This window comes from Pongo abelii, chromosome 7 (assembly GCF_028885655.2).
Source record: "Pongo abelii isolate AG06213 chromosome 7, NHGRI_mPonAbe1-v2.0_pri, whole genome shotgun sequence".
Taxonomy (NCBI): Eukaryota; Metazoa; Chordata; class Mammalia; order Primates; family Hominidae; genus Pongo; species Pongo abelii.
The window spans coordinates 8,392,923-8,420,070 of record NC_071992.2 but is presented as its reverse complement, the minus strand read 5'-3'; the positions used below and the strand labels follow the sequence as shown (position 1 = coordinate 8,420,070).

The 27,148-nt window shown below is 53.9% G+C and overlaps 5 protein-coding genes across 5 annotated transcripts in view; 1 reads left to right on the top strand and 4 right to left on the bottom strand.

Annotated features, from left to right (window-relative positions):
• LOC134761888 (chitobiosyldiphosphodolichol beta-mannosyltransferase-like) overlaps positions 1–27,148 on the top strand; it is a 966,630-nt gene that overhangs the window by 430,204 nt on the left and 509,278 nt on the right. The window lies entirely within an intron of this gene.
• LOC100433163 (protein FAM90A5) lies at positions 1,174–4,158 on the bottom strand. Its single transcript, XM_054519173.2, has 4 exons — positions 4,039–4,158; positions 3,374–3,573; positions 2,807–2,915; positions 1,174–2,227 (listed from the first exon to the last, which is right to left on the bottom strand). Exons 1-4 carry the CDS (start codon positions 4,156–4,158, stop codon positions 1,265–1,267), a joined length of 1,392 nt encoding a protein of 463 aa, XP_054375148.1. The 3' UTR covers positions 1,174–1,264.
• LOC129047675 (protein FAM90A5-like) lies at positions 8,705–11,689 on the bottom strand. The gene is made up of 4 exons (XM_054519172.2): positions 11,570–11,689; positions 10,905–11,104; positions 10,338–10,446; positions 8,705–9,758 (listed from the first exon to the last, which is right to left on the bottom strand). Exons 1-4 carry the CDS (start codon positions 11,687–11,689, stop codon positions 8,796–8,798), a joined length of 1,392 nt encoding a protein of 463 aa, XP_054375147.2. The 3' UTR covers positions 8,705–8,795.
• LOC134761900 (protein FAM90A5-like) lies at positions 16,303–19,220 on the bottom strand. Its single transcript, XM_063726498.1, has 4 exons — positions 19,101–19,220; positions 18,436–18,635; positions 17,869–17,977; positions 16,303–17,289 (listed from the first exon to the last, which is right to left on the bottom strand). The coding sequence occupies exons 1-4, from the start codon at positions 19,218–19,220 to the stop codon at positions 16,327–16,329; spliced, it is 1,392 nt and encodes a 463-aa protein (XP_063582568.1). The 3' UTR covers positions 16,303–16,326.
• Positions 23,858–26,751, bottom strand: LOC129047674 (protein FAM90A5-like). The gene is made up of 4 exons (XM_054519171.2): positions 26,632–26,751; positions 25,967–26,166; positions 25,400–25,508; positions 23,858–24,820 (listed from the first exon to the last, which is right to left on the bottom strand). Exons 1-4 carry the CDS (start codon positions 26,749–26,751, stop codon positions 23,858–23,860), a joined length of 1,392 nt encoding a protein of 463 aa, XP_054375146.2.

The window sequence follows — 27,148 nt, the reverse complement described above, 5'->3', positions numbered from 1 at the left end:
CACGTGATAGTCTGAAATATGGCCTCGTGGGATGAGAAAGACCTGACTGTCCCCCAGCCTGACACCCGTAAAGGGTCTGTGCTGAGGTGGATTAGTAAAAGAGGAAAGCCTCCTGCAGTTGAGATGGAGGAAGGCCACTGTCTCCTGCTTGCCCGTGGGAACCGAATGTCTCGGTGTAAAACCCGATTGTACCTTTGTTCAACTCTGAGATAGGAGAAAAGCTGCCCTGTGGCGGGAGGCAAGACATGTTTGCAGTAATGCTGCCTTGCTATTCTTTACTCCGCTGAGATGTTTGGGTGGAGAGAAACATAAATCTGGCCTACGTGCACGTCCAGGCAGAGTACCTTCCCTTGGACCTAATTATGATATAGATTCCTTTGCTCACATGTTTTTTGTTGACCTTCTCCTTATTGTCACCCTGCTCTCCTACTACCTTCCTTTTTGCTGAAATAATGAGAATCGTAATCAATAAAAACTGAGGGAACTCAGAGGCCGGTGCCGCTGCAGGTTCTCGGTGTGCTGAGTGCCCGTCCCCTGGACCCACTGTTGTTTCCCTATACTGTGTCTCTGTGTCTTACTTCTTTTCTCCGTCTCTCATCCCACCCGACTAGAAACACCCACAGGTGTGGAGGGGCAGGCCACCCCTTCGCTTGGAAAATCAGTTAAACACAAACACGGAATGAGAGTCAAAAGACATTATGTCATCTTTTTGAGAATTTTATTCACTTCAAAACCAATGAAACACACATATTTACAAAGGCATTCCAGAGCCCAGTTTTCGAGGCTGAGGAAAGACCCCGAGAGCGCTTTGCACAGCACGCTTCACAGCGTCCGAAACACTGCTCTCAGGGCGGGGCACAGCGGGAGGGCTGCACCTCTCAGGGTTCCCTAACTTTTCCCTTATTCAGTCATCTAGAGAGCAAATACACAGTAGTTCCCCAGTTTCCTATTGACGTCCCAGCGGAAGTCTGACTCCTGCGCGTCAGGCAGTTTCTGAGGCAACGAATCACTGGCACGGAAGCTTTTCCTGGCGCGTTTCCGGATACCCATGCGAACTACAATGTCCCTCACCAGAATTCAAGGAGGCAGAGTCCCCGCATCTGCTCCCTGCCTGGCCTGGGCTCCCACATCCACAGAGGCGCCGCAGCCGGGGAGCTTCGGAGTCACCGCACAGAGTCTGCTCCGTGCTCTGCCGCTCCTCAGTCCCACAGTCCCCTCCAAGTCACGGGAGCTGGAGGCCAAGGAGCCCCTGCCACCTGCAGTCTCACTCCAGGTCAGAATCGCTGTCCTCTGAGGAGGAGGAAACCCGAAGGTCCTCATAGAGGACGCTCGGTGGGACACGAACACAGGGACCCTCGGACTTCTCTGAGACACGAGGGCTCTGAGCGAGGAAGGCTCCCGGCTTCTCAGGAGAGTGAAATGTGGGGGCTGTCAGGAGGCTGGAGCTCCAGCATCCGTTTTCCAGTCTCCGGAAGAGCACTCTGAGAGGCTGGGCCGGATCATAGCTGGCCGCTGGGTGATGGGACATGGTGCAGGCCTGGGCAGTAGGCAGGCAAGGTCTGCTGTGCGGTGGCTGCCGGTCGACGCTGGGAACCTGGGCGGGTGTCCTCCTGCCCATCTGGGGCGACCTACTTGGTCCAAGTTCCGTTGCGGCTGGCGGAGGTTGCAGATTCTCCGGGGCCCCCAGCTCAACTCCCTGGGTGGCGTTTTCGGGGATCTGGAAGCGACCCAGTCTCGGTTTCTTGGGGAAGTTCGGGCAAGCCTGAATCGGAGCCTGCGCAGGTCTCTTGGCTCCTGGCCTGAAGCTGAGATTGGAGCCGAGGCCCAAGCCCTGCGTGGGGGCTGGTGGGCAGGGCTGTGAGGTCACCGCAGGAAGCTGGTCTTGTGCCTGGGGGCTGATGGCCTGGAGCAGGCCGTGGGTTTTGGAGGCGGCCTGGGGAACTTCTCGGCAGCCACCCTCAGGGCTGCTGTGTGTCGGCTTCACCACGAGGAGAGGCTCGGGGCCCTGGTGCCTCACTGCAGGCTGAGGGATGTCGGCCGCAGCCCCTGTCTGTCTTTCCTTTGCTCCAAGACTTGAGGAGGAGCTCCGACTGGCTTTTCTGAGGGGAGACAGTGAAGCCAAGGCGGAGCCCCTGTCAGACATTTGGGTAGCTGAGCGATCAGTGAGGACAGGGTCCACGCGCGGCCTCTTACTGGTTGCGTGGACCGGCATTGGCCCGCTTGCAACCTGAAAGAAAGGAAACAACACAGGTTAGAAGTTCCTCAGCGTGGAGCCGACATGAAAATCAACCACATCCAAAGACAAGGTGCACACGCCATGAAATTCTTAGTACAGTATCGACAGGCGGTCCTTGGAAGTAGGGACAGACCCTCCACCTGAGTGCTGATCAGGACAAGACACATGAACCTCCACTCAGCCTTCCATTAAGTGGAACGGACTAATGCCCTTCTGAAGGCAGGTTGGTGGCTCAAGGGTACTCAGGACGTCTTCTCTGAAAACATGCATGTTCCTGAGTTTAGCCTTCTCCGTGTTTGGGGCCTCCGAGGGACTAATTTCCTCATGCCGCTGGGAACATGTTGTTGGCAGGCTTGCCATAATTGGACAGAAAGAAAGCAGCAGGAAATACGGCATCTTCAGATGCCTTCGCCTGGAATCAAATTGACCCGGAAGGATCGTGGAGTCCCCGACCCCGAGAAGGCAAGAAAGAGGGGTTCCCCGATTCCCTCCCGCAGATGGGAAGCTGAAAGGAAATCAACCAGGGTGACCTAGAGGAGAAAAAGACCAGGGGCCCAGGGTGACACTCACCCTCAGATAATCCGAAGATTCCGTGGATCCTTTTCGATTTGGCAGCGGCTTCTCTGGAGGTTTGCCGGAAAATATGTGGAGGAGAGCCTTCCTCTGCGGGTCTTGTTGCCTGCAGAAGAGAAAAAGGTCAGGCCGTGGCCCCTGGTTTTCCCCAGGAGACAGGGAGAACCCTGTCCGGGGCCCAGTCCCATTCCGTGTTTTGTGATACACAAATGGACATCTGGTGCCATTTCCGCCTCTGCCCCTTCCCTCACGTGCCAACCTTTCCATCCTCCAGGTGGCCCTCTAGGCTTCCCAACTAAGGACTGTGATTTGGATCCCATTGCTTTTCTCGCCGTCGTGGGGAAACTGCACGAAGCGCCCCCGCCTCTCCCCGTCCCTGAATCTCCCAGAGCCAAAGGAGCTCCTGGGTGTGGAACCCCGGAGGAAACGGAGCTCCGGTCTATTTCTCTGCAGCGTTCCTTCCCTGGCCCAGAGACGGAAAGGCACACGCTGTGCAGGTGCAGAGACACCATGTCCTTAGGAGGCACTACCCTGAGAGTGGTGAAAACCCCTCCCTCTGCTCACCTTGGTCTCTCTTCCTTCTCTCCCTTATCCTTCTTCAAGGGCCCCGGCTTCGCTTCAATCCGGGGCTTCCACGGCTTCAGGTTTTCCTTCCCTTCCTTTTTCCCAAAGGTCTGTGGAACCAGGGCTGCGTTCCAGCACTTCATGGGGCACCTGGTACTTCTGGCCGTGTGGCCAAAGGCCCCGCAGTTTTTGCACTTGAGCTGTGGGTGGAAAGGAAGTGATGTCAGTGAGTGAGCTGAAGCCACGGACTGTGAATTCAGAGCTGAATAAGGATTCTAAAGAGGGGACACCGGCATGGGGGCCGTTAAGTGCTGGGAGAGTTCGGATACGATGTTCTCTCCCAAAGCCCATGTGACGGAGGAACTCTAAAAGGAAGGACTCAAGGTTCTAAGGGGCACGATGGTGAACCCGATGTCAACAACACGGCCAAACGTGGCTACACAGGATTCTAAGTAGAAAGGGAGGTTGCTCCCAAGAGTCTCTCAAGGGACCTGTGGGGCGGGGGAGGAGGTCCCAAGCCACGCCCACCTTGGACGGGAAAAGCAGCCTGGGTGGTGGTGACAGAACTCTTTGGAATCCAACCCAGTATCTGAGGACCGTGTTACACCCCCTCCCCCCGCTCCCACCCCCACCCCGATACCCAAGAGATCCAGGGCTAGACTTACCCTGGGGTCTTCTTCATCGGGCGGGGGAGCCCTTGGCCCAACTGGGGCCCTCCGCTGCTTCTGGAGGGTCTGGGCTCGCACGAGTCTGTTTGCCCCGGTTTTGGGGTCACGACGTGCCATCGTCTTCATCCCCTGGGGGTTTTATGACCGCCTTTTTCAGGGGTTGATTGTTGGGTCACCTGAAACACACACAAACACACACATGTCGATGGTTAAGCACATTGGATATTCACACACCCACAGGAAGCCCCCAGCTAACTCCTTGCCGGTGTGGTGATGAGCAGACCTCACCACCAGTCGGTCAGATCTGTGGAAAGCAATGTGCTGTGTGCATCCTCAGATATTGTGTGTTCCTCTGCCATGATTACCTAGTCCAAGAGTAAACCTCGCCTGCCACAGGGCCCGTGGCCTAGGTATGGGGAGTGGAGCTTTCAACCCCAAACAAACAACTGATTCTGGAGACTGGACTTAGGTCTATCACGATTCACTCCGGTAGAAGACCCGATGATTCTAGCTCCCTGACGGACAGAACGATCGAAGCCACAGGGCATGGCCTATGTCACCCTTTGGCAGGTCTGTTTGAAATCAGGGATAAGGGACGCTTCCCGTCACAACTTGAATCGCTACTCTTGCCATTTCATTAGGCGACTTCCAAACACAAATTCATAGAGAGAAGTTATCTTCCTCTCTACCACAATAGCAGGTGATGGTCTTTCCTGTTCTAGCTTTCTGCCTTTCGCTCCAGCCCCTCTTTATTTATTGTTCTGGTATTTTACACATGCCACACGAATTCATCTAAACAAACAGTGAACACGTGCCATATCGTATCGATTTCTTACACGGCTGAAGGGCAAACCACCCTTTTTTTTCCAAAGTCCTTTTTCCATTTACCCACCCATTCAGCGTGCTGCAGTTCATTTCTTTTCGCATTCCCATCTTGGTCTTATCCCACCCATGGAGACGGAAATGTTTTCTCGTTTTCTCTTCCAAGAATTACTGGAAACGAGAGCAAGCACATCCTACCCCATCAGCAAGCCCCAGTGTGATCGGTTTCTTTCAGTCTCCTTTGTCTCTTTTCCCCCCACCCCTCAGGGATTGCGGGAAACAAACAACTGTTCAGTGAAACGAACCTGAAATTACCCGTCTACTTTCTTTCCCCGGCTGGCGCTGAGATGGGCAGGTGCTGGAGCAGCCCCGCTGGAAGCGATGCAGCATCCACGAAGACGGAGGAAGGGGCGGAGAGGGACCTCTGCTTTCCAGGCTGCCTTTTATACTGCCTCTGGTCACCTGACGTGGAACGTACCCTAACCTAATCAGTTACATGCACCTTAATTACCATTAACTTAATCCAATCACATGACCCGGAAAGGTCTGTCTGCACAGCCCACTCTAAGATCATGTCCACTGCTGACAGACATTCTAAAACCTAGGTGTACAGCTGCAAGCTTTGAAGAATAGATGTTCCCCGTCAGACATGTAACACTGGTGCCTGTACCCCTGTCTTCTTTTCCATCTTTTTGTTTTTTTTGTTTTGTTTCGTTTTAAAAAATGTGGTAAAACAGACACCTTTTAATTGGACCGTATTTACTATATCTCCACGTAGGCCTCAGTATCAGCAAGGAGATTCTCCTTGACATGCAGTCACGGCCATGATCCATCTTCAGAGCTTCTCTTTCTTCCCCACCGTAAGTCTGTCAGCAGAGAACCCTGACAACACCCTCATGTGTTTTCTCCTCCAGGAGGCGCTTGGAAACCACCGTGAATTGGACTGCACTGGGGAACACAGATGAAGAAAGTCAACACCGCTTTGTCCTTCAGTGCCTGGCTCCTTTTTCAGCTGGTCTTGCCACTCCAGGCATTATGCCTGAGAAGTCTCCTGGACGCCTCTGAGGCTCTAATTCCCTGGGTCCCATTGCCATTTCTCTGGATTTGCGAAGATCCACCGGACCTCCTGTGGAACTCCCGTGTCGGTGAACTTTTGTGCCACGACCCTTAATTCTGCCCATGGTCATCTGCACCTGCACGAGTTAGGGTCCATGTCCCTTGGACGGGAAGAGACAGGCAGGAGTCGGAATGCTGAAGCAGCACACTGGGGCGTTTTCTCATGTAGCCCAAGTGACCCCATGGTCTTCTTGAGCTTTGGAACCAGTCGCGTCCCCCTTGACACTGCACCCGACTCCCAGTTTCTCAATCTTGTTGGCCATCCGGCGATCTCCCGTTGGATGAATTGCACCTGCTGAGACTCGATTCCCCTTTGAGTTGCGCTTCATTAATTATTCATGATTCAGGTTGGAAGCCGTGCTTACGACCCCCTGTGGCCGTTCTCTGAGCTTTCTGGTCTCACATCGTTTCCTTCCACCCTCTTTGGTTCATTGTGGTCATGCTCCTTCTGCTGTCAGAGGAGCAGAGAGTTGATCTTATGGATTCTGGATACGGATACTTTCTAGGTGATCTGGATAATCAAGATAACGACCCTCATCAGCGGTGCAAAGGGAGCAGCCATTTGGTGTGTCTCAGAAAATCCCGCTCCGTTCCGAGGCCTCCTAGATGTGGAATCCCGCTCAGAGTTGTTCCCAGGTCAGAGAATGGAGATAGCCTGTGCATGATGGGATATCCCTGCCTAGATCTTTCAGTGAGTCTCTACCTCAGCTACTCTTAGGATCAGGGGGAGAACCATGGAAAGGCCCGGTGTCAGACATCCGGAAAGAAGACGGGATGAATGTTTTACCTCGGAAGGACATCCCAAATCTGGGAGTTAACTTCAGCTTTGCTGGGGTCTATTTGGCCAATGAAACTCTGCCTGGTTCGTTCGCACATCCGGAAGCCACTTCACGGGGGCCGTCGTAACTTGGGCCACACATTTGGCATCGGCAGTTGAGCCAAATGGGGACCCGTGGTGCAAGCAACCCTCCCCACGTGTTAGCGTGCGTGAGATTCAGTTGGCGGAATTTTACTAGGTGCGTGTCGGTAGAGTGGGGCTGAGGTTTTCTTGCTCCTGTGGATGGATAAGAAGTCAAAGGTCCTGCCCAGCCCTGCGGTGCCCTCAGTCAACTCTGTTTCGGAGACATAACGATTTGGGTTGCTAACAAGTCAAGAAATTTTCAAGCCCTTGGATGTAGGGAAAAGAAAGAGAGATCAGACTCTCACTGTGTCTATGTAGAAAGGGAAGACACAAGAGACTCCATTTTGAAAAAGACCTGTACTTTAAACAATTGCTTTGCTGAGATGTTGTTAATTTGTAGCTTTGCCCCAGTCACTTTGCCCCAGCCGCTTTGACCCAGCTTGGAGCTCACAAAAACCTGTGTTCTATGAAATGAAGGTTTAAGGGATCTAGGGCTGTGCAGGACGTGCCTTGTTAACCAAATGTTCACAAGCAGTATACTTGGTAAAAGTCATTGCCACTCTCTAGTCTCAATAAACCAGGGGCACAATGCCGTGGCAAGCCGCAGGGACCTTTGCCCTTGAAAGCAGGGTATTGTCCAAGGTTTCTCCCCACGTGATAGTCTGAAATATGGCCTCGTGGGATGAGAAAGACCTGACTGTCCCCCAGCCTGACACCCGTAAAGGGTCTGTGCTGAGGTGGATTAGTAAAAGAGGAAAGCCTCCTGCAGTTGAGATGGAGGAAGGCCACTGTCTCCTGCTTGCCCGTGGGAACCGAATGTCTCGGTGTAAAACCCGATTGTACCTTTGTTCAACTCTGAGATAGGAGAAAAGCTGCCCTGTGGCGGGAGGCAAGACATGTTTGCAGTAATGCTGCCTTGCTATTCTTTACTCCGCTGAGATGTTTGGGTGGAGAGAAACATAAATCTGGCCTACGTGCACGTCCAGGCAGAGTACCTTCCCTTGGACCTAATTATGATATAGATTCCTTTGCTCACATGTTTTTTGTTGACCTTCTCCTTATTGTCACCCTGCTCTCCTACTACCTTCCTTTTTGCTGAAATAATGAGAATCGTAATCAATAAAAACTGAGGGAACTCAGAGGCCGGTGCCGCTGCAGGTTCTCGGTGTGCTGAGTGCCCGTCCCCTGGACCCACTGTTGTTTCCCTATACTGTGTCTCTGTGTCTTACTTCTTTTCTCCGTCTCTCATCCCACCCGACTAGAAACACCCACAGGTGTGGAGGGGCAGGCCACCCCTTCGCTTGGAAAATCAGTTAAACACAAACACGGAATGAGAGTCAAAAGACATTATGTCATCTTTTTGAGAATTTTATTCACTTCAAAACCAATGAAACACACATATTTACAAAGGCATTCCAGAGCCCAGTTTTCGAGGCTGAGGAAAGACCCCGAGAGCGCTTTGCACAGCACGCTTCACAGCGTCCGAAACACTGCTCTCAGGGCGGGGCACAGCGGGAGGGCTGCACCTCTCAGGGTTCCCTAACTTTTCCCTTATTCAGTCATCTAGAGAGCAAATACACAGTAGTTCCCCAGTTTCCTATTGACGTCCCAGCGGAAGTCTGACTCCTGCGCGTCAGGCAGTTTCTGAGGCAACGAATCACTGGCACGGAAGCTTTTCCTGGCGCGTTTCCGGATACCCATGCGAACTACAATGTCCCTCACCAGAATTCAAGGAGGCAGAGTCCCCGCATCTGCTCCCTGCCTGGCCTGGGCTCCCACATCCACAGAGGCGCCGCAGCCGGGGAGCTTCGGAGTCACCGCACAGAGTCTGCTCCGTGCTCTGCCGCTCCTCAGTCCCACAGTCCCCTCCAAGTCACGGGAGCTGGAGGCCAAGGAGCCCCTGCCACCTGCAGTCTCACTCCAGGTCAGAATCGCTGTCCTCTGAGGAGGAGGAAACCCGAAGGTCCTCATAGAGGACGCTCGGTGGGACACGAACACAGGGACCCTCGGACTTCTCTGAGACACGAGGGCTCTGAGCGAGGAAGGCTCCCGGCTTCTCAGGAGAGTGAAATGTGGGGGCTGTCAGGAGGCTGGAGCTCCAGCATCCGTTTTCCAGTCTCCGGAAGAGCACTCTGAGAGGCTGGGCCGGATCATAGCTGGCCGCTGGGTGATGGGACATGGTGCAGGCCTGGGCAGTAGGCAGGCAAGGTCTGCTGTGCGGTGGCTGCCGGTCGACGCTGGGAACCTGGGCGGGTGTCCTCCTGCCCATCTGGGGCGACCTACTTGGTCCAAGTTCCGTTGCGGCTGGCGGAGGTTGCAGATTCTCCGGGGCCCCCAGCTCAACTCCCTGGGTGGCGTTTTCGGGGATCTGGAAGCGACCCAGTCTCGGTTTCTTGGGGAAGTTCGGGCAAGCCTGAATCGGAGCCTGCGCAGGTCTCTTGGCTCCTGGCCTGAAGCTGAGATTGGAGCCGAGGCCCAAGCCCTGCGTGGGGGCTGGTGGGCAGGGCTGTGAGGTCACCGCAGGAAGCTGGTCTTGTGCCTGGGGGCTGATGGCCTGGAGCAGGCCGTGGGTTTTGGAGGCGGCCTGGGGAACTTCTCGGCAGCCACCCTCAGGGCTGCTGTGTGTCGGCTTCACCACGAGGAGAGGCTCGGGGCCCTGGTGCCTCACTGCAGGCTGAGGGATGTCGGCCGCAGCCCCTGTCTGTCTTTCCTTTGCTCCAAGACTTGAGGAGGAGCTCCGACTGGCTTTTCTGAGGGGAGACAGTGAAGCCAAGGCGGAGCCCCTGTCAGACATTTGGGTAGCTGAGCGATCAGTGAGGACAGGGTCCACGCGCGGCCTCTTACTGGTTGCGTGGACCGGCATTGGCCCGCTTGCAACCTGAAAGAAAGGAAACAACACAGGTTAGAAGTTCCTCAGCGTGGAGCCGACATGAAAATCAACCACATCCAAAGACAAGGTGCACACGCCATGAAATTCTTAGTACAGTATCGACAGGCGGTCCTTGGAAGTAGGGACAGACCCTCCACCTGAGTGCTGATCAGGACAAGACACATGAACCTCCACTCAGCCTTCCATGAAGTGGAACGGACTAATGCCCTTCTGAAGGCAGGTTGGTGGCTCAAGGGTACTCAGGACGTCTTCTCTGAAAACATGCATGTTCCTGAGTTTAGCCTTCTCCGTGTTTGGGGCCTCCGAGGGACTAATTTCCTCATGCCGCTGGGAACATGTTGTTGGCAGGCTTGCCATAATTGGACAGAAAGAAAGCAGCAGGAAATAGGGCATCTTCAGATGCCTTCGCCTGGAATCAAATTGACCCGGAAGGATCGTGGAGTCCCCGACCCCGAGAAGGCAAGAAAGAGGGGTTCCCCGATTCCCTCCCGCAGATGGGAAGCTGAAAGGAAATCAACCAGGGTGACCTAGAGGAGAAAAAGACCAGGGGCCCAGGGTGACACTCACCCTCAGATAATCCGAAGATTCCGTGGATCCTTTTCGATTTGGCAGCGGCTTCTCTGGAGGTTTGCCGGAAAATATGTGGAGGAGAGCCTTCCTCTGCGGGTCTTGTTGCCTGCAGAAGAGAAAAAGGTCAGGCCGTGGCCCCTGGTTTTCCCCAGGAGACAGGGAGAACCCTGTCCGGGGCCCAGTCCCATTCCGTGTTTTGTGATACACAAATGGACATCTGGTGCCATTTCCGCCTCTGCCCCTTCCCTCACGTGCCAACCTTTCCATCCTCCAGGTGGCCCTCTAGGCTTCCCAACTAAGGACTGTGATTTGGATCCCATTGCTTTTCTCGCCGTCGTGGGGAAACTGCACGAAGCGCCCCCGCCTCTCCCCGTCCCTGAATCTCCCAGAGCCAAAGGAGCTCCTGGGTGTGGAACCCCGGAGGAAACGGAGCTCCGGTCTATTTCTCTGCAGCGTTCCTTCCCCGGCCCAGAGACGGAAAGGCACACGCTGTGCAGGTGCAGAGACACCATGTCCTTAGGAGGCACTACCCTGAGAGTGGTGAAAACCCCTCCCTCTGCTCACCTTGGTCTCTCTTCCTTCTCTCCCTTATCCTTCTTCAAGGGCCCCGGCTTCGCTTCAATCCGGGGCTTCCACGGCTTCAGGTTTTCCTTCCCTTCCTTTTTCCCAAAGGTCTGTGGAACCAGGGCTGCGTTCCAGCACTTCATGGGGCACCTGGTACTTCTGGCCGTGTGGCCAAAGGCCCCGCAGTTTTTGCACTTGAGCTGTGGGTGGAAAGGAAGTGATGTCAGTGAGTGAGCTGAAGCCACGGACTGTGAATTCAGAGCTGAATAAGGATTCTAAAGAGGGGACACCGGCATGGGGGCCGTTAAGTGCTGGGAGAGTTCGGATACGATGTTCTCTCCCAAAGCCCATGTGACGGAGGAACTCTAAAAGGAAGGACTCAAGGTTCTAAGGGGCACGATGGTGAACCCGATGTCAACAACACGGCCAAACGTGGCTACACAGGATTCCAAGTAGAAAGGGAGGTTGCTCCCAAGAGTCTCTCAAGGGACCTGTGGGGCGGGGGAGGAGGTCCCAAGCCACGCCCACCTTGGACGGGAAAAGCAGCCTGGGTGGTGGTGACAGAACTCTTTGGAATCCAACCCAGTATCTGAGGACCGTGTTACACCCCCTCCCCCCGCTCCCACCCCCACCCCGATACCCAAGAGATCCAGGGCTAGACTTACCCTGGGGTCTTCTTCATCGGGCGGGGGAGCCCTTGGCCCAACTGGGGCCCTCCGCTGCTTCTGGAGGGTCTGGGCTCGCACGAGTCTGTTTGCCCCGGTTTTGGGGTCACGACGTGCCATCGTCTTCATCCCCTGGGGGTTTTATGACCGCCTTTTTCAGGGGTTGATTGTTGGGTCACCTGAAACACACACAAACACACACATGTCGATGGTTAAGCACATTGGATATTCACACACCCACAGGAAGCCCCCAGCTAACTCCTTGCCGGTGTGGTGATGAGCAGACCTCACCACCAGTCGTTCAGATCTGTGGAAAGCAATGTGCTGTGTGCATCCTCAGATATTGTGTGTTCCTCTGCCATGATTACCTAGTCCAAGAGTAAACCTCGCCTGCCACAGGGCCCGTGGCCTAGGTATGGGGAGTGGAGCTTTCAACCCCAAACAAACAACTGATTCTGGAGACTGGACTTAGGTCTATCACGATTCACTCCGGTAGAAGACCCGATGATTCTAGCTCCCTGACGGACAGAACGATCGAAGCCACAGGGCATGGCCTATGTCACCCTTTGGCAGGTCTGTTTGAAATCAGGGATAAGGGACGCTTCCCGTCACAACTTGAATCGCTACTCTTGCCATTTCATTAGGCGACTTCCAAACACAAATTCATAGAGAGAAGTTATCTTCCTCTCTACCACAATAGCAGGTGATGGTCTTTCCTGTTCTAGCTTTCTGCCTTTCGCTCCAGCCCCTCTTTATTTATTGTTCTGGTATTTTACACATGCCACACGAATTCATCTAAACAAACAGTGAACACGTGCCATATCGTATCGATTTCTTACACGGCTGAAGGGCAAACCACCCTTTTTTTTCCAAAGTCCTTTTTCCATTTACCCACCCATTCAGCGTGCTGCAGTTCATTTCTTTTCGCATTCCCATCTTGGTCTTATCCCACCCATGGAGACGGAAATGTTTTCCCGTTTTCTCTTCCAAGAATTACTGGAAACGAGAGCAAGCACATCCTACCCCATCAGCAAGCCCCAGTGCGATCGGTTTCTTTCAGTCTCCTTTGTCTCTTTTCCCCCCACCCCTCAGGGATTGCGGGAAACAAACAACTGTTCAGTGAAACGAACCTGAAATTACCCGTCTACTTTCTTTCCCCGGCTGGCGCTGAGATGGGCAGGTGCTGGAGCAGCCCCGCTGGAAGCGATGCAGCATCCACGAAGACGGAGGAAGGGGCGGAGAGGGACCTCTGCTTTCCAGGCTGCCTTTTATACTGCCTCTGGTCACCTGACGTGGAACGTACCCTAACCTAATCAGTTACATGCACCTTAATTACCATTAACTTAATCCAATCACATGACCCGGAAAGGTCTGTCTGCACAGCCCACTCTAAGATCATGTCCACTGCTGACAGACATTCTAAAACCTAGGTGTACAGCTGCAAGCTTTGAAGAATAGATGTTCCCCGTCAGACATGTAACACTGGTGCCTGTACCCCTGTCTTCTTTTCCATCTTTTTGGTTTTTTTGTTTTGTTTTGTTTTAAAAAATGTGGTAAAACAGACACCTTTTAATTGGACCGTATTTACTATATCTCCACGTAGGCCTCAGTGTCAGCAAGGAGATTCTCCTTGACATGCAGTCACGGCCATGATCCATCTTCAGAGCTTCTCTTTCTTCCCCACCGTAAGTCTGTCAGCAGAGAACCCTGACAACACCCTCATGTGTTTTCTCCTCCAGGAGGCGCTTGGAAACCACCGTGAATTGGACTGCACTGGGGAACACAGATGAAGAAAGTCAACACCGCTTTGTCCTTCAGTGCCTGGCTCCTTTTTCAGCTGGTCTTGCCACTCCAGGCATTATGCCTGAGAAGTCTCCCGGACGCCTCTGAGGCTCTAATTCCCTGGGTCCCATTGCCATTTTTCTGGATTTGCGAAGATCCACCGGACTTCCTGTGGAACTCCCGTGTCGGTGAACTTTTGTGCCACGACCCTTAATTCTGCCCATGGTCATCTGCACCTGCACGAGTTAGGGTCCATGTCCCTTGGACGGGAAGAGACAGGCAGGAGTCGGAATGCTGAAGCAGCACACTGGGGCGTTTTCTCATGTAGCCCAAGTGACCCCATGGTCTTCTTGAGCTTTGGAACCAGTCGCGTCCCCCTTGACACTGCACCCGACTCCCAGTTTCTCAATCTTGTTGGCCCTCCGGCGATCTCCCTTTGGATGAATTGCATCTGCTGAGACTCGATTCCCCTTTGATTTACGCTTCATTAATTATTCATGATTCAGGTTGGAAGCCCTGCTTACGACCCCCTGTGGCCGTTCTCTGAGCTTTCTGGTCTCACATCGTTTCCTTCCACCCTCTTTGGTTCATTGTGGTCATGCTCCTTCTGCTGTCAGAGGAGCAGAGAGTTGATCTTATGGATTCTGGATACGGATACTTTCTAGGTGATCTGGATAATCAAGATAACGACCCTCATCAGCGGTGCAAAGGGAGCAGCCATTTGGTGTGTCTCAGAAAATCCCACTCCGTTCCGAGGCCTCCTAGATGTGGAATCCCGCTCAGAGTTGTTCCCAGGTCAGAGAATGGAGATAGCCTGTGCGTGATGGGATATCCCTGCCTAGATCTTTCAGTGAGTCTCTACCTCAGCTACTCTTAGGATCAGGGGGAGAACCATGGAAAGGCCCGATGCCAGACATCCGGAAAGAAGACGGGATGAATGTTTTACCTCGGAAGGACATCCCAAATCTGGGAGTTAACTTCAGCTTTGCTGGGGTCTATTTGGCCAATGAAACTCTGCCTGGTTCGTTCGCACATCCGGAAGCCACTTCACGGGGGCCGTCGTAACTGGGGCCACACATTTGGCATCGGCGGTTGAGGCAAATGGGGACTCGTGGTGCAAGCAACCCTCCCCTCGTGTTAGCGTGCGTGAGATTCAGTTGGCGGAATTTTACTAGGTGCGTGTCGGTAGAGTGGGGCTGAGGTTTTCTTGCTCCTGTGGATGGATAAGAAGTCAAAGGTCCTGCCCAGCCCTGCGGTGCCCTCAGTCAACTCTGTTTCGGAGACATAACGATTTGGGTTGCTAACAAGTCAAGAAATTTTCAAGCCCTTGGATGTAGGGAAAAGAAAGAGAGATCAGACTCTCACTGTGTCTATGTAGAAAGGGAAGACACAAGAGACTCCATTTTGAAAAAGACCTGTACTTTAAACAATTGCTTTGCTGAGATGTTGTTAACTTGTAGCTTTGCCCCAGTCACTTTGCCCCAGCCGCTTTGACCCAGCTTGCAGCTCACAAAAACCTGTGTTGTATGAAATGAAGGTTTAAGGGATCTAGGGCTGTGCAGGACGTGCCTTGTTAACCAAATGTTCACAAGCAGTATACTTGGTAAAAGTCATTGCCACTCTCTAGTCTCAATAAACCAGGGGCACAATGCCGTGGAAAGCCGCAGGGACCTCTGCCCTTGAAAGCAGGGTATTGTCCAAGGTTTCTCCCCATGTGATAGTCTGAAATATGGCCTCGTGGGATGAGAAAGACCTGACTGTCCCCCAGCCTGACACCCGTTAAGGGTCTGTGCTGAGGTGGATTAGTAAAAGAGGAAAGCCTCCTGCAGTTGAGATGGAGGAAGGCCACTGTCTCCTGCTTGCCCGTGGGAACCGAATGTCTTGGTGTAAAACCCGATTGTACCTTTGTTCAACTCTGAGATAGGAGAAAAGCTGCCCTGTGGCGGGAGGCAAGACATGTTTGCAGTAATGCTGCCTTGCTATTCTTTACTCCGCTGAGATGTTTGGGTGGAGAGAAACATAAATCTGCCCTACGTGCACGTCCAGGCAGAGTACCTTCCCTTGGACCTAATTATGATATAGATTCCTTTGCTCACATGTTTTTTGTTGACCTTCTCCTTATTGTCACTCTGCTCTCCTACTACCTTCCTTTTTGCTGAAATAATGAGAATCGTAATCAATAAAAACTGAGGGAACTCAGAGGCCGGTGCCGCTGCAGGTTCTCGGTGTGCTGAGTGCCCGTCCCCTGGACCCACTGTTGTTTCCCTATACTGTGTCTCTGTGTCTTACTTCTTTTCTCCGTCTCTCATCCCACCCGACTAGAAACACCCACAGGTGTGGAGGGGCAGGCCACCCCTTCGCTTGGAAAATCAGTTAAACACAAACACGGAATGAGAGTCAAAAGACAGTATGTCATCTTTTTGAGAATTTTATTCACTTCAAAACCAATGAAACACACATATTTACAAAGGCACTCCAGAGCCCAGTTTTCGAGGCTGAGGAAAGACCCCGAGAGCGCTTTGCACAGCACGCTTCACAGCGTCCGAAACACTGCTCTCAGGGCGGGGCACAGCGGGAGGGCTGCACCTCTCAGGGTTCCCTAACTTTTCCCTTATTCAGTCATCTAGAGAGCAAATACACAGTAGTTCCCCAGTTTCCTATTGAGGTCCCAGCGGAAGTCTGACTCCTGCGCGTCAGGCAGTTTCTGAGGCAACGAATCACTGGCACGGAAGCTTTTCCTGGCGCGTTTCCGGATACCCATGCGAACTACAATGTCCCTCACCAGAATTCAAGGAGGCAGAGTCCCCGCATCTGCTCCCTGCCTGGCCTGGGCTCCCACATCCACAGAGGCGCCGCAGCCGGGGAGCTTCGGAGTCACCGCACAGAGTCTGCTCCGTGCTCTACCGCTCCTCAGTCCCACAGTCCCCTCCAAGTCACGGGAGCTGGAGGCCAAGGAGCCCCTGCCACCTGCAGTCTCACTCCAGGTCAGAATCGCTGTCCTCTGAGGAGGAGGAAACCCGAAGGTCCTCATAGAGGACGCTCGGTGGGACACGAACACAGGGACCCTCGGACTTCTCTGAGACACGAGGGCTCTGAGCGAGGAAGGCTCCCGGCTTCTCAGGAGAGTGAAATGAGGGGGCTGTCAGGAGGCTGGAGCTCCAGCTTCCGTTTTCCAGTCTCCGGAAGAGCACTCTGAGAGGCTGGGCCGGATCATAGCTGGCCGCTGGGTGATGGGACATGGTGCAGGCCTGGGCAGTAGGCAGGCAAGGTCTGCTGTGCGGTGGCTGCCGGTCGACGCTGGGCACCTGGGCGGGTGTCCTCCTGCCCATCTGGGGCGACCTACTTGGTCCAAGTTCCTTTGCGGCTGGCGGAGGTTGCAGATTCTCCGGGGCCCCCAGCTCAACTCCCTGGGTGGCGTTTTCGGGGATCTGGAAGCGACCCAGTCTCGGTTTCTTGGGGAAGTTCGGGCAAGCCTGAATCGGAGCCCGCGCCGGTCTCTTGGCTCCTGGCCTGAAGCTGAGATTGGAGCCGAGGCCCAAGCCCTGTGTGGGGGCTGGTGGGCAGGGCTGTGAGGTCACCGCAGGAAGCTGGTCTTGTGCCTGGGGGCTGATGGCCTGGAGCAGGCCGTGGGTTTTGGAGGCGGCCTGAGGAACTTCTCGGCAGCCACCCTCAGGGCTGCTGTGTGTCGGCTTCACCACGAGGAGAGGCTCGGGGCCCTGGTGCCTCACTGCAGGCTGAGGGATGTCGGCCGCAGCCCCTGTCTGTCTTTCCTTTGCTCCAAGACTTGAGGAGGAGCTCCGACTGGCTTTTCTGAGGGGAGACAGTGAAGCCAAGGCGGAGCCCCTGTCAGACATTTGGGTAGCTGAGCGATCAGTGAGGACAGGGTCCACGCGCGGCCTCTTAATGGTTGTGTGGACCGGCATTGGCCCGCTTGCAACCTGAAAGAAAGGAAACAACACAGGTTAGAAGTTCCTCAGCGTGGAGCCGACATGAAAATCAACCACATCCAAAGACAAGGTGCACACGCCATGAAATTCTTAGTACAGTATCGACAGGCGGTCCTTGGAAGTAGGGACAGACCCTCCACCTGAGTGCTGATCAGGACAAGACACATGAACCTCCACTCAGCCTTCCATGAAGTGGAACGGACTAATGCCCTTCTGAAGGCAGGTTGGTGGCTCAAGGGTACTCAGGACGTCTTCTCTGAAAACATGCATGTTCCTGAGTTTAGCCTTCTCCGTGTTTGGGGCCTCCGAGGGACTAATTTCCTCATGCCGCTGGGAACATGTTGTTGGCAGGCTTGCCATAATTGGACAGAAAGAAAGCAGCAGGAAATAGGGCATCTTCAGATGCCTTCGCCTGGAATCAAATTGACCCGGAAGGATCGTGGAGTCCCCGACCCCGAGAAGGCAAGAAAGAGGGGTTCCCCGATTCCCTCCCGCAGATGGGAAGCTGAAAGGAAATCAACCAGGGTGACCTAGAGGAGAAAAAGACCAGGGGCCCAGGGTGACACTCACCCTCAGATAATCCGAAGATTCCGTGGATCCTTTTCGATTTGGCAGCGGCTTCTCTGGAGGTTTGCCGGAAAATATGTGGAGGAGAGCCTTCCTCTGCGGGTCTTGTTGCCTGCAGAAGAGAAAAAGGTCAGGCCGTGACCCCTGGTTTTCCCCAGGAGACAGGGAGAACCCTGTCCGGGGCCCAGTCCCATTCCGTGTTTTGTGATACACAAATGGACATCTGGTGCCATTTCCGCCTCTGCCCCTTCCCTCACGTGCCAACCTTTCCATCCTCCAGGTGGCCCTCTAGGCTTCCCAACTAAGGACTGTGATTTGGATCCCATTGCTTTTCTCGCCGTCGTGGGGAAACTGCACGAAGCGCCCCCGCCTCTCCCCGTCCCTGAATCTCCCAGAGCCAAAGGAGCTCCTGGGTGTGGAACCCCGGAGGAAACGAAGCTCCGGTCTATTTCTCTGCAGCGTTCCTTCCCTGGCCCAGAGACGGAAAGGCACACGCTGTGCAGGTGCAGAGACACCATGTCCTTAGGAGGCACTACCCTGAGAGTGGTGAAAACCCCTCCCTCTGCTCACCTTGGTCTCTCTTCCTTCTCTCCCTTATCCTTGTTCAAGGGCCCCGGCTTCGCTTCAATCCGGGGCTTCCACGGCTTCAGGTTTTCCTTCCCTTCCTTTTTCCCAAAGGTCTGTGGAACCAGGGCTGCGTTCCAGCACTTCATGGGGCACCTGGTACTTCTGGCCGTGTGGCCAAAGGCCCCGCAGTTTTTACACTTGAGCTGTGGGTGGAAAGGAAGTGATGTCAGTGAGTGAGCTGAAGCCACGGACTGTGAATTCAGAGCTGAATAAGGATTCTAAAGAGGGGACACCGGCATGGGGGCCGTTAAGTGCTGGGAGAGTTCGGATACGATGTTCTCTCCCAAAGCCCATGTGACGGAGGAACTCTAAAAGGAAGGACTCAAGGTTCTAAGGGGCACGATGGTGAACCCGATGTCAACAACACGGCCAAACGTGGCTACACAGGATTCTAAGTAGAAAGGGAGGTTGCTCCCAAGAGTCTCTCAAGGGACCTGTGGGGCGCGGGAGGAGGTCCCAAGCCACGCCCACCTTGGACGGGAAAAGCAGCCTGGGTGGTGGTGACAGAACTCTTTGGAATCCAACCCAGTATCTGAGGACCGTGTTACACCCCCTCCCCCCGCTCCCACCCCCACCCCGATACCCAAGAGATCCAGGGCTAGACTTACCCTGGGGTCTTCTTCATCGGGCGGGGGAGCCCTTGGCCCAACTGGGGCCCTCCGCTGCTTCTGGAGGGTCTGGGCTCGCACGAGTCTGTTTGCCCCGGTTTTGGGGTCACGACGTGCCATCGTCTTCATCCCCTGGGGGTTTTATGACCGCCTTTTTCAGGGGTTGATTGTTGGGTCACCTGAAACACACACAAACACACACATGTCGATGGTTAAGCACATTGGATATTCACACACCCACAGGAAGCCCCCAGCTAACTCCTTGCCGGTGTGGTGATGAGCAGACCTCACCACCAGTCGGTCAGATCTGTGGAAAGCAATGTGCTGTGTGCATCCTCAGATATTGTGTGTTCCTCTGCCATGATTACCTAGTCCAAGAGTAAACCTCGCCTGCCACAGGGCCCGTGGCCTAGGTATGGGGAGTGGAGCTTTCAACCCCAAACAAACAACTGATTCTGGAGACTGGACTTAGGTCTATCACGATTCACTCCGGTAGAAGACCCGATGATTCTAGCTCCCTGACGGACAGAACGATCGAAGCCACAGGGCATGGCCTATGTCACCCTTTGGCAGGTCTGTTTGAAATCAGGGATAAGGGACGCTTCCCGTCACAACTTGAATCGCTACTCTTGCCATTTCATTAGGCGACTTCCAAACACAAATTCATAGAGAGAAGTTATCTTCCTCTCTACCACAATAGCAGGTGATGGTCTTTCCTGTTCTAGCTTTCTGCCTTTCGCTCCAGCCCCTCTTTATTTATTGTTCTGGTATTTTACACATGCCACACGAATTCATCTAAACAAACAGTGAACACGTGCCATATCGTATCGATTTCTTACACGGCTGAAGGGCAAACCACCCTTTTTTTTCCAAAGTCCTTTTTCCATTTACCCACCCATTCAGCGTGCTGCAGTTCATTTCTTTTCGCATTCCCATCTTGGTCTTATCCCACCCATGGAGACGGAAATGTTTTCTCGTTTTCTCTTCCAAGAATTACTGGAAACGAGAGCAAGCACATCCTACCCCATCAGCAAGCCCCAGTGTGATCGGTTTCTTTCAGTCTCCTTTGTCTCTTTTCCCCCCACCCCTCAGGGATTGCGGGAAACAAACAACTGTTCAGTGAAACGAACCTGAAATTACCCGTCTACTTTCTTTCCCCGGCTGGTGCTGAGATGGGCAGGTGCTGGAGCAGCCCCGCTGGAAGCGATGCAGCATCCACGAAGACGGAGGAAGGGGCGGAGAGGGACCTCTGCTTTCCAGGCTGCCTTTTATACTGCCTCTGGTCACCTGACGTGGAACGTACCCTAACCTAATCAGTTACATGCACCTTAATTACCATTAACTTAATCCAATCACGTGACCCGGAAAGGTCTGTCTGCACAGCCCACTCTAAGATCATGTCCACTGCTGACAGACATTCTAAAACCTAGGTGTACAGCTGCAAGCTTTGAAGAATAGATGTTCCCCGTCAGACATGTAACACTGGTGCCTGTACCCCTGTCTTCTTTTCCATCTTTTTGGTTTTTTTGTTTTGTTTTGTTTTTAAAAATGTGGTAAAACAGACACCTTTTAATTGGACCGTATTTACTATATCTCCACGTTGGCCTCAGTGTCAGCAAGGAGATTCTCCTTGACATGCAGTCACGGCCATGATCCATCTTCAGAGCTTCTCTTTCTTCCCCACCGTAAGTCTGTCAGCAGAGAACCCTGACAACACCCTCATGTGTTTTCTCCTCCAGGAGGCGCTTGGAAACCACCGTGAATTGGACTGCACTGGGGAACACAGATGAAGAAAGTCAACACCGCTTTGTCCTTCAGTGCCTGGCTCCTTTTTCAGCTGGTCTTGCCACTCCAGGCATTATGCCTGAGAAGTCTCCTGGACGCCTCTGAGGCTCTAATTCCCTGGGTCCCATTGCCATTTCTCTGGATTTGCGAAGATCCACCGGACCTCCTGTGGAACTCCCGTGTCGGTGAACTTTTGTGCCACGACCCTTAATTCTGCCCATGGTCATCTGCACCTGCACGAGTTAGGGTCCATGTCCCTTGGACGGGAAGAGACAGGCAGGAGTCGGAATGCTGAAGCAGCACACTGGGGCGTTTTCTCATGTAGCCCAAGTGACCCCATGGTCTTCTTGAGCTTTGGAACCAGTCGCGTCCCCCTTGACACTGCACCCGACTCCCAGTTTCTCAATCTTGTTGGCCCTCCGGCGATCTCCCGTTGGATAAATTGCACCTGCTGAGACTCGATTCCCCTTTGAGTTGCGCTTCATTAATTATTCATGATTCAGGTTGGAAGCCGTGCTTACGACCCCCTGTGGCCGTTCTCTGAGCTTTCTGGTCTCACATCGTTTCCTTCCACCCTCTTTGGTTCATTGTGGTCATGCTCCTTCTGCTGTCAGAGGAGCAGAGAGTTGATCTTATGGATTCTGGATACGGATACTTTCTAGGTGATCTGGATAATCAAGATAACGACCCTCATCAGCGGTGCAAAGGGAGCAGCCATTTGGTGTGTCTCAGAAAATCCCGCTCCGTTCCGAGGCCTCCTAGATGTGGAATCCCGCTCAGAGTTGTTCCCAGGTCAGAGAATGGAGATAGCCTGTGCATGATGGGATATCCCTGCCTAGATCTTTCAGTGAGTCTCTACCTCAGCTACTCTTAGGATCAGGGGGAGAACCATGGAAAGGCCCGGTGTCAGACATCCGGAAAGAAGACGGGATGAATGTTTTACCTCGGAAGGACATCCCAAATCTGGGAGTTAACTTCAGCTTTGCTGGGGTCTATTTGGCCAATGAAACTCTGCCTGGTTCGTTCGCACATCCGGAAGCCACTTCACGGGGGCCGTCGTAACTGGGGCCACACATTTGGCATCGGCAGTTGAGCCAAATGGGGACCCGTGGTGCAAGCAACCCTCCCCACGTGTTAGCGTGCGTGAGATTCAGTTGGCGGAATTTTACTAGGTGCGTGTCGGTAGAGTGGGGCTGAGGTTTTCTTGCTCCTGTGGATGGATAAGAAGTCAAAGGTCCTGCCCAGCCCTGCGGTGCCCTCAGTCAACTCTGTTTCGGAGACATAACGATTTGGGTTGCTAACAAGTCAAGAAATTTTCAAGCCCTTGGATGTAGGGAAAAGAAAGAGAGATCAGACTCTCACTGTGTCTATGTAGAAAGGGAAGACACAAGAGACTCCATTTTGAAAAAGACCTGTACTTTAAACAATTGCTTTGCTGAGATGTTGTTAATTTGTAGCTTTGCCCCAGTCACTTTGCCCCAGCCGCTTTGACCCAGCTTGGAGCTCACAAAAACCTGTGTTCTATGAAATGAAGGTTTAAGGGATCTAGGGCTGTGCAGGACGTGCCTTGTTAACCAAATGTTCACAAGCAGTATACTTGGTAAAAGTCATTGCCACTCTCTAGTCTCAATAAACCAGGGGCACAATGCCGTGGCAAGCCGCAGGGACCTTTGCCCTTGAAAGCAGGGTATTGTCCAAGGTTTCTCCCCATGTGATAGTCTGAAATATGGCCTCGTGGGATGAGAAAGACCTGACTGTCCCCCAGCCTGACACCCGTAAAGGGTCTGTGCTGAGGTGGATTAGTAAAAGAGGAAAGCCTCCTGCAGTTGAGATGGAGGAAGGCCACTGTCTCCTGCTTGCCCGTGGGAACCGAATGTCTCGGTGTAAAACCCGATTGTACCTTTGTTCAACTCTGAGATAGGAGAAAAGCTGCCCTGTGGCGGGAGGCAAGACATGTTTGCAGTGATGCTGCCTTGCTATTCTTTACTCCGCTGAGATGTTTGGGTGGAGAGAAACATAAATCTGGCCTACGTGCACGTCCAGGCAGAGTACCTTCCCTTGGACCTAATTATGATATAGATTCCTTTGCTCACATGTTTTTTGTTGACCTTCTCCTTATTGTCACCCTGCTCTCCTACTACCTTCCTTTTTGCTGAAATAATGAGAATCGTAATCAATAAAAACTGAGGGAACTCAGAGGCCGGTGCCGCTGCAGGTTCTCGGTGTGCTGAGTGCCCGTCCCCTGGACCCACTGTTGTTTCCCTATACCGTGTCTCTGTGTCTTACTTCTTTTCTCCGTCTCTCATCCCACCCGACTAGAAACACCCACAGGTGTGGAGGGGCAGGCCACCCCTTCGCTTGGAAAATCAGTTAAACACAAACACGGAATGAGAGTCAAAAGACATTATGTCATCTTTTTGAGAATTTTATTCACTTCAAAACCAATGAAACACACATATTTACAAAGGCATTCCAGAGCCCAGTTTTCGAGGCTGAGGAAAGACCCCGAGAGCGCTTTGCACAGCACGCTTCACAGCGTCCGAAACACTGCTCTCAGGGCGGGGCACAGCGGGAGGGCTGCACCTCTCAGGGTTCCCTAACTTTTCCCTTATTCAGTCATCTAGAGAGCAAATACACAGTAGTTCCCCAGTTTCCTATTGACGTCCCAGCGGAAGTCTGACTCCTGCGCGTCAGGCAGTTTCTGAGGCAACGAATCACTGGCACGGAAGCTTTTCCTGGCGCGTTTCCGGATACCCATGCGAACTACAATGTCCCTCACCAGAATTCAAGGAGGCAGAGTCCCCGCATCTGCTCCCTGCCTGGCCTGGGCTCCCACATCCACAGAGGCGCCGCAGCCGGGGAGCTTCGGAGTCACCGCACAGAGTCTGCTCCGTGCTCTGCCGCTCCTCAGTCCCACAGTCCCCTCCAAGTCACGGGAGCTGGAGGCCAAGGAGCCCCTGCCACCTGCAGTCTCACTCCAGGTCAGAATCGCTGCCCTCTGAGGAGGAGGAAACCCGAAGGTCCTCATAGAGGACGCTCGGTGGGACACGAACACAGGGACCCTCGGACTTCTCTGAGACACGAGGGCTCTGAGCGAGGAAGGCTCCCGGCTTCTCAGGAGAGTGAAATGTGGGGGCTGTCAGGAGGCTGGAGCTCCAGCATCCGTTTTCCAGTCTCCGGAAGAGCACTCTGAGAGGCTGGGCCGGATCATAGCTGGCCGCTGGGTGATGGGACATGGTGCAGGCCTGGGCAGTAGGCAGGCAAGGTCTGCTGTGCGGTGGCTGCCGGTCGACGCTGGGAACCTGGGCGGGTGTCCTCCTGCCCATCTGGGGCGACCTACTTGGTCCAAGTTCCGTTGCGGCTGGCGGAGGTTGCAGATTCTCCGGGGCCCCCAGCTCAACTCCCTGGGTGGCGTTTTCGGGGATCTGGAAGCGACCCAGTCTCGGTTTCTTGGGGAAGTTCGGGCAAGCCTGAATCGGAGCCTGCGCAGGTCTCTTGGCTCCTGGCCTGAAGCTGAGATTGGAGCCGAGGCCCAAGCCCTGCGTGGGGGCTGGTGGGCAGGGCTGTGAGGTCACCGCAGGAAGCTGGTCTTGTGCCTGGGGGCTGATGGCCTGGAGCAGGCCGTGGGTTTTGGAGGCGGCCTGGGGAACTTCTCGGCAGCCACCCTCAGGGCTGCTGTGTGTCGGCTTCACCACGAGGAGAGGCTCGGGGCCCTGGTGCCTCACTGCAGGCTGAGGGATGTCGGCCGCAGCCCCTGTCTGTCTTTCCTTTGCTCCAAGACTTGAGGAGGAGCTCCGACTGGCTTTTCTGAGGGGAGACAGTGAAGCCAAGGCGGAGCCCCTGTCAGACATTTGGGTAGCTGAGCGATCAGTGAGGACAGGGTCCACGCGCGGCCTCTTACTGGTTGCGTGGACCGGCATTGGCCCGCTTGCAACCTGAAAGAAAGGAAACAACACAGGTTAGAAGTTCCTCAGCGTGGAGCCGACATGAAAATCAACCACATCCAAAGACAAGGTGCACACGCCATGAAATTCTTAGTACAGTATCGACAGGCGGTCCTTGGAAGTAGGGACAGACCCTCCACCTGAGTGCTGATCAGGACAAGACACATGAACCTCCACTCAGCCTTCCATGAAGTGGAACGGACTAATGCCCTTCTGAAGGCAGGTTGGTGGCTCAAGGGTACTCAGGACGTCTTCTCTGAAAACATGCATGTTCCTGAGTTTAGCCTTCTCCGTGTTTGGGGCCTCCGAGGGACTAATTTCCTCATGCCGCTGGGAACATGTTGTTGGCAGGCTTGCCATAATTGGACAGAAAGAAAGCAGCAGGAAATAGGGCATCTTCAGATGCCTTCGCCTGGAATCAAATTGACCCGGAAGGATCGTGGAGTCCCCGACCCCGAGAAGGCAAGAAAGAGGGGTTCCCCGATTCCCTCCCGCAGATGGGAAGCTGAAAGGAAATCAACCAGGGTGACCTAGAGGAGAAAAAGACCAGGGGCCCAGGGTGACACTCACCCTCAGATAATCCGAAGATTCCGTGGATCCTTTTCGATTTGGCAGCGGCTTCTCTGGAGGTTTGCCGGAAAATATGTGGAGGAGAGCCTTCCTCTGCGGGTCTTGTTGCCTGCAGAAGAGAAAAAGGTCAGGCCGTGGCCCCTGGTTTTCCCCAGGAGACAGGGAGAACCCTGTCCGGGGCCCAGTCCCATTCCGTGTTTTGTGATACACAAATGGACATCTGGTGCCATTTCCGCCTCTGCCCCTTCCCTCACGTGCCAACCTTTCCATCCTCCAGGTGGCCCTCTAGGCTTCCCAACTAAGGACTGTGATTTGGATCCCATTGCTTTTCTCGCCGTCGTGGGGAAACTGCACGAAGCGCCCCCGCCTCTCCCCGTCCCTGAATCTCCCAGAGCCAAAGGAGCTCCTGGGTGTGGAACCCCGGAGGAAACGGAGCTCCGGTCTATTTCTCTGCAGCGTTCCTTCCCTGGCCCAGAGACGGAAAGGCACACGCTGTGCAGGTGCAGAGACACCATGTCCTTAGGAGGCACTACCCTGAGAGTGGTGAAAACCCCTCCCTCTGCTCACCTTGGTCTCTCTTCCTTCTCTCCCTTATCCTTCTTCAAGGGCCCCGGCTTCGCTTCAATCCGGGGCTTCCACGGCTTCAGGTTTTCCTTCCCTTCCTTTTTCCCAAAGGTCTGTGGAACCAGGGCTGCGTTCCAGCACTTCATGGGGCACCTGGTACTTCTGGCCGTGTGGCCAAAGGCCCCGCAGTTTTTGCACTTGAGCTGTGGGTGGAAAGGAAGTGATGTCAGTGAGTGAGCTGAAGCCACGGACTGTGAATTCAGAGCTGAATAAGGATTCTAAAGAGGGGACACCGGCATGGGGGCCGTTAAGTGCTGGGAGAGTTCGGATACGATGTTCTCTCCCAAAGCCCATGTGACGGAGGAACTCTAAAAGGAAGGACTCAAGGTTCTAAGGGGCACGATGGTGAACCCGATGTCAACAACACGGCCAAACGTGGCTACACAGGATTCCAAGTAGAAAGGGAGGTTGCTCCCAAGAGTCTCTCAAGGGACCTGTGGGGCGGGGGAGGAGGTCCCAAGCCACGCCCACCTTGGACGGGAAAAGCAGCCTGGGTGGTGGTGACAGAACTCTTTGGAATCCAACCCAGTATCTGAGGACCGTGTTACACCCCCTCCCCCCGCTCCCACCCCCACCCCGATACCCAAGAGATCCAGGGCTAGACTTACCCTGGGGTCTTCTTCATCGGGCGGGGGAGCCCTTGGCCCAACTGGGGCCCTCCGCTGCTTCTGGAGGGTCTGGGCTCGCACGAGTCTGTTTGCCCCGGTTTTGGGGTCACGACGTGCCATCGTCTTCATCCCCTGGGGGTTTTATGACCGCCTTTTTCAGGGGTTGATTGTTGGGTCACCTGAAACACACACAAACACACACATGTCGATGGTTAAGCACATTGGATATTCACACACCCACAGGAAGCCCCCAGCTAACTCCTTGCCGGTGTGGTGATGAGCAGACCTCACCACCAGTCGGTCAGATCTGTGGAAAGCAATGTGCTGTGTGCATCCTCAGATATTGTGTGTTCCTCTGCCATGATTACCTAGTCCAAGAGTAAACCTCGCCTGCCACAGGGCCCGTGGCCTAGGTATGGGGAGTGGAGCTTTCAACCCCAAACAAACAACTGATTCTGGAGACTGGACTTAGGTCTATCACGATTCACTCCGGTAGAAGACCCGATGATTCTAGCTC